The sequence below is a fragment of the Corvus brachyrhynchos genome, unplaced genomic scaffold, assembly GCF_000691975.1.
Source record: "Corvus brachyrhynchos isolate BGI_N302 unplaced genomic scaffold, ASM69197v1 scaffold42, whole genome shotgun sequence".
Lineage (NCBI taxonomy): Eukaryota > Metazoa > Chordata > Aves > Passeriformes > Corvidae > Corvus > Corvus brachyrhynchos.
This window is the reverse complement of record NW_008237242.1, coordinates 383647-390275: the sequence shown is the minus strand read 5'-3', so window position 1 is coordinate 390275 and position 6629 is coordinate 383647. Positions and strand designations below refer to the sequence as shown.

At 39.7% G+C, this 6629-nt stretch overlaps 1 protein-coding gene across 13 annotated transcripts in view; it reads left to right on the top strand.

Moving 5' to 3' along the window:
• The window catches only part of PRLR (prolactin receptor), a 135660-nt gene that overhangs the window by 113777 nt on the left and 15254 nt on the right, over window positions 1-6629 (top strand). For all 13 annotated transcript variants that reach the window (XM_017730216.1, XM_017730214.1, XM_017730212.1 and 10 more), the window contains 3 exons: window positions 2671-2840; window positions 3655-3821; window positions 4634-4775. In XM_017730216.1, the coding sequence (XP_017585705.1) occupies window positions 2671-2840; window positions 3655-3821; window positions 4634-4775 (479 nt within the window). The remainder of the gene's footprint in view (window positions 1-2670; window positions 2841-3654; window positions 3822-4633; window positions 4776-6629) is intronic.

The window sequence follows — 6629 nt, the reverse complement described above, 5'->3', positions numbered from 1 at the left end:
AAGCACTTTAGACAACGGCCATGACTGTGTTTCTAGGCTCATTGTCTCTTAGGTACAGTCCCCTTCTCCCATCTTTTCTTTGTCAACTGTGACAAAACTGCCTGGAAACTAAGAAACCTTATTATTGATGATGCATAGAGCATAACTGTGGGACTAAAGTGCATTCTTGCACATGAGCTGATGCTTTGGGTTTGTATAGTTCTTCACACCTGGGGTAGGCTGTGAGTACATCACCCAGGCCAGCTTCGACTACAAAACAATCCCCTCTCCTAAAGAAGCCAGAGACCCATATAAAGGCAATAAGTAATCAACTGTGAAGTAAATTTTTTTTTTTTTCGAGATAGTTGTGTTGATGATCATGTTAGATAAATTGACATCACGAAGGTCATGGAACAGATTGCCTTGAGTGCAACCACAAAGCACATACAGGAGGGATCAGGCCCAGCTACATGGCTTTCAGAAAGGAAGGCTGCTGCCTGATCTCCTTTTATGACCAGGTGACCCAGTCAGGAGAGGCTGTGGATGTAATCTGCCTGAACTTCAGCAAATCCTTCGATAATGTCTCCCACAGCATTCTCTTGAAAAAGCTGACAGCCCACAGCTTGGACAGGAGCACTCTTTGCTGTGTTAAGAACTGACTGATGACTGGGTGTCCTGGGTTGCAGTGTATTCTTTTACCGTCCTCATGAGCTGTTGAAACCAGATGGGGCAGTGTTTCCTTGCCTCTTCCCTCCGGACTCTCTTTCTGTTAATGGCCCATCAATGCCTTGCCCCATGACTCAGAGATAACTCCCTCCGGATCATCTTCTGTTAATGAGCCCATCAACACCTGGCCTCATGACTCTATCATCCCATTGTGAGATGCTCCATGCAGAAGGAGGAACCAAGCATTCCATCCTGGATATAATCTGAGATTCCGAACACCACAGACACCCTTTCCACTGGATTCCCAGAGGACAGGAGCTACACAGCACCACTGGACTTCCAAGGAAGAGCAGACCCTTCTACAGGATCACTGCTTCAACAGAACCACATCCACCACTTCAGGAGGACTGCAGCTCCCACCACCCTGACTAACAGGGTGTCAGGTTGTATCCTGACTCTGCCAGTTTAAACCAGTGTTTTCTGCCTTTATTCCAGTGTTTTCTGCCTTTTTTTTGATTTCCCTATTAAATTGTTATTCTGACTTGGTGCCTCCCACTGGTTTGTTTCCAAACTAGTACACTGGACCTAGGGAGTGGTGGTGAATGGAGTTACATCCAGCTGCAGCTGGTCACTAGTGGTGTCCTCCAGGGATCAGTGTTGGGGTCAGTCCTGTTTAATATCTTTATTGATGATCTGGATGAGAGAATTGAGAGGACCCTCAGTCAGTTTGCAGATGGCACCAAGCTGGGCAGGAGTGTTGATCTGCTGGAGGGCAGGAAGGCTCTGCAGAGGGATCTGGACTGGCTGCATTGATGGGCTGAGGCCAATGGTGTGAGGTTCAACCAGGCCAAGTTCCAGGTCCTGTCCTTGGTTACAAAAACCTCATGCAGCTCCAGCCTGGGGCAGAGTGGCTGGAATGTGGCTCAGCAGAAAGGGACCTGGGGGTGAACATGAGCCAGTGTGTACCCAGGTGACCAAGAAGGCCAATGGCATCCAGCCTGTATCAGCAATAGCGTGGCCAGCAGGACCAGAGCAGTGGTAGTCGCCCTGTACTCAGCACTGGTGAAGCCACACCTTGAGCTCTGCATTCAGTTCTGGGTCCCTGACTACAAGAAGGGCATTGAGGTGCTGGAGTGACTCCAAGGAAGAGCAAGGGAGCTGGGGAAGGGTCTGGAGCACAAGTCCTGGGAGGATCAGCTGAGGGAGCTGGGGGTGTTTAACCTGGAGAAAAAGAGGCTCGGGGGGCAACTTGTCACTCCACAACTTCCTGAAAGGAGGCTGTACTCATATGTGGGTCAGTCTCTTCTCTCAGGGCATACTGATAGGACAAGTGGTTCAGGTTGGACCTCAGGAAGAATTTCTTCACTGAAAGGGTGGGTAAGCACTGGAATGGGCTGCCCAGGGAGGTGGTGGAGTCACCATTCCTGGAGGTGTTCAAGAAATGCCTGGATGTGGCAATTGGTGCCATGGTCTGGCATGGTGGTCAAAGCTTGACTTGACAACCTTAGAGGTCTTTTGCCACCTAAATGGTTCTCTGATCTTTCTGAGAACAAACTAATTCAACAATAAAAGAGATCTCTGCCATAGGGCCCATCAGTTTAATTTCCAGGGCTATTATGCAAAGAAGATATTTAGCAACTTATTGAAGTAAATTTTTCATTTCCCTTTTACTTGCTTATAAATATTGTTAAAATTTCTTTGTTCTGTCTCTGGAACTTTGTTTCTATTCTTTTGTTGCTTTATTCCTATGTATAAAAAAAAGGGGATGAAAGCATTCATCAAAACAATTGCTGTAAAAATATCAATGAAGTGTTTATGGTAATAGCATTTGACACATACCAAAATGTTTCCAAGGGATTATAGATAGTATCATGTAAGATTATAGATATGATTATGTATTTTATATATGTAATTTAAGTTTATATATAAACATTTCAGATTTCTCCTGAACCTAGGCCATTTCTAGAATGTTATCTGCTTTGCTTCATTTCCTAAACTTATAACTTTTAAATCATTTTATTTCAGTGAAGAAAAAGTCTATGAATGTCCAGACTACCTAACATCAGGTCCAAATTCCTGCTACTTCGATAAAAACCACACTAATCCCTGGACAACATATATTATCACTGTAATGGCAACAAATGAGATTGGAAGTAACAGCTCAGATCCTCAGCATGTGGATGTAACTTCCATAGGTAAAAATAAAAGAATGAAATGGAAAACAAACTAGTTGGAGATATATGCAGTTTTGAATCCCAGAACAGGTAGTGGTGAAAGATTTCTTTCCTTATGATGTGAAACTTGCTATTGAGAACTGTTAATTTACAGATGATCTAAAATATGCATATTAAATATATGTGAAAACTACATTTTAATTATAAGTAACTACATACTTGATTGTATGAATTTCATGTATGATTATGTATAAGTTTTAACTTCAGATGAAAATTTTGCTTCAGTTTCTAGTAGTCGGCAATATTTTAATTAGACTCAGTGTAGATTATAAAATTTTCAAATTAGGTCAATCTACATAATATTTCAAATGTAAAAATCATTCTGACTGCTGGCATTGCAGACTTGAAAGGGTAAAAATAACTGCCTGAGCATTATACAGGCTTTTAGTATTTTAGTAGTATTTTATATTCCTGACTCCATTCTACTTTCTGCACGCACATAATATACCCATTTTAATTATAATGTACTTAGTTGTTCTAGCTGTGAAATAGCTGACATTTTAATTTTGCAAGAATGGCCTTATGAAATTATGGTTTGTATTTTCTTAGCCTGACAAATTCAGAGTAAAGTTTAAGATCTGTTGATACTGTTGGCAATCAGTAGCTAGTTAAACTCATTAAGGAGAAAGGAAAAATACAAGACTTCTTTATTATTCTTTTACAGAAGTGCTGAATTATCTGAAATTGATGTGATGACATACAAAACAACAAAGGAGGTGTCTTTTCTGGGAGAAAATTAAGTCATTAACAACATACTTTTCATTCATTTATACAGTTCAGCCAGATGCTCCTGTGAACCTCTCTCTAGAAACAAACACATCTGCTAACATGTCATACCTTTGGGCAAAATGGTCTCCACCCCCATTAGCTGATGCCAGCTCTAATTCACATGAATATCACTATGAGCTACGACTAAAGCCTGAGGAAAAGGAAGAGTGGGAGGTAAGGGAAAAATATATTTATTTTATAAATGCACTATTCAGTGAAATCTCATCTCAATTTAATTGGTCCTATAAAAATGTTAGTTTGTGTAAGAGTAGAAAAATTAACATAACCAAATCTGATTTAAGAAAGAAAAGTAATGGAGTGGTCTGTAGAGACTGTGAAATTCAACATATTTACATAATCATCCTAATATCGTATATGACAAAACCCAGTTATTGTCATCTTCTTCAACATGATCAGTTAGAGACAACCTGCCCCTCAGAAATTTTGTTGTGTCCTACTCACACACGCCATTTCCATTGACATTCCCCACCTGTTGCCATATTTCTAGGAGTCAGCTACAGTACTGCCACAGCTGAGTTTTCAGGACAAAAGATCATTCTTAAAGTTATAGTCATGTGTCCTCAATGCTGCCTAGTTTGTTGATGCCTTAATGATGGAGAAAGCTATGCATTTTGAAATAGTTCTGAGGAGAAATTGGGAAGGTCTGAGAAAGGCACCTAAAGCCACAGAGAAGAATTTCACAGGGGGTTTGTATGCTGGCTGGACTACCTATAACTTTGCTTGCATTGTGGATCTGACAGAGTAGTAGGAAGTCTTCAGTTCATATGTTCTTGAGCATCAGAATCAGCAGTGATTTTTTTCTGCTAAATCACTACTTTTGTTTCTTTGTGATCCATATCGTATCAATACCCAACTTAAATTCCTGACTTTCAGAATTCAGTAACTAATTCACGCCTATTCATTTTTGGTTTGTTTGTTAAATTTGTCCAATTCTTTATTATTTCCCAGTCCATTTTCTTTTCCAGACAGTATCTGTAGGAATGCAGACACACTATGAGGTGACCAGCCTGCAGGCTGGGGAAAAGTATGTTGTTCAGGTGCGTTGCATGTTAGACCTTGGAAAATGGAGCGAATGGAGCTTGGAAAGAAGCATTCAGATCCCCAAAGGTTAGTGGATGATTGCTGCTCTGTAAACTGCTTTTAAATTGTAGCAGGTTCAATGCTGTGAAGGTGCCTAAATGCCAGTCCTGAAAACATGGCCTCCCACACAGATACTTTGCGGTGCTCAGTGCTTTTTACCATACTTTCTGTGTACTTGCTTTGTTAGTCTTGTTGATCTGCTCAGGATCCTCTGCTGAAACTGGCTATGACAAATAAGGTGGGATTTACTAAGAATATCAGATTTTCTGATACAGGCATGCCTAAATAATTTATTGTCCCTGTCCCTTTATTTAAAAATCATGTTGATTTTATCTGTAGCTATAAATATCAGGTAATATTTTTTGTATGAGGGCCTGGACTGAAAGCATGGATGTATCTAACAGAGCATGGCACTTACAGATGCTATCAAATGGAAGTCACTATCTGTGTTTTCTTGGATTTGAGTAGACACACTAAATGTGTATGATATCATGTCTTGTTTCCAGACACTTTAGCCAAGTTGTCTCAAATCTCCTTCTTCTGTTACTAGTTGTATTATTCATTATTTGATGTGGAGATTGCTGAAGTACTGAAAAAATAGAAAAGAAAAATTAAATATCCCATTTTCAGATCTGCCTTAGGCACTTAGGAATTTGGAAAATCAATGTGTCTGCTCTACATAGTAGAAAATACATATTATTGATGTAATATATTTTTGCCACAAATACATAACTGCGAAAGTTTCAATCACTTCAGGGTTTTGACTAGCATCATCCTATTCAAAATTTGAACATTTTTCTCTGCCCAACTCTTAAGAGATGTACTTGAAACTATAAAAACTTTCTCAGGAGCAATCATGCAAGTAGCCTGAGTACTGAACATAATAACACTACAGTGAAATATGAGAGCTGCTGCTTTGTGTATTTGGAGTACTTCAGAAGAAAATTCCTGGCAAGAACACAAACAAATAGACAAACGTTCACATTCTTCATTTTTTTTACCTGAAAGCAAAGCAAATGACAGCGTACCTTTCAAACAATCAGAATCATCTCAAAACACACCTTCTGAAGAAAAAAAAAATTGTTTGTGTATGTAGTGGTTTAAGCCCAGCTGGCAACAAACCATCACACATCTGCTCACTTATATGTGACCATGGTGGAATGAGGGGAAGAATCAAAGGTAAGAATTAAGGGATAAGAACAGTTTAATAATTGAAACTAAGTAAAATATAATAATAATAATAATAGTAGTAGTAGATAATGATGATGATGATAATAAAAAGAAAAAAAAATTATGGACAATACAATTGCTCACCCACTGCTGATCAATGCCAGACCCCATTTCTGAATCCTGATGGGTGGTGGTTCCAGGCAACTCCCAAATTTGTATACTGGAAATGATGTTCTATGGTGTGGAGTATCCCTTTGGTCAGGTCACCTGTCCTTGCTATATTCATTCCCAGCCTGTTTTTTCTGTTTTGTACCTCTTCACTGGCAGAGCAGGAGACACAAAAAGGTCCTTAGTTTAGGATAAACATGACTTAGTGACAAAATATCCCTGTATTATGAAAATTACTCTCATACTGTATCCAAACCACAGCACTATACCAGCTACTGGGAAGAAATTAACCCTATCCCAGCTGAAACCAGGACAGCATAGAAAATAGATTGGATAGTAGAGCATATTTTAAATAATTTTATAGAGCCTGCCATGACAGTATTTCAACATTCCTTATGAGATTTTGGGGCCGAAGAAAGCTACAGGCAGAAAGCTAAAACAGTTCTTCAATGTGGCTGCAGTGAGAGAGTTCTGAATCCAGGTGAAAGTAGCAAGTTGTTGCCCTAACCAGTGAACAGGGCCTCCTTTCCTGTGCTACTAGGA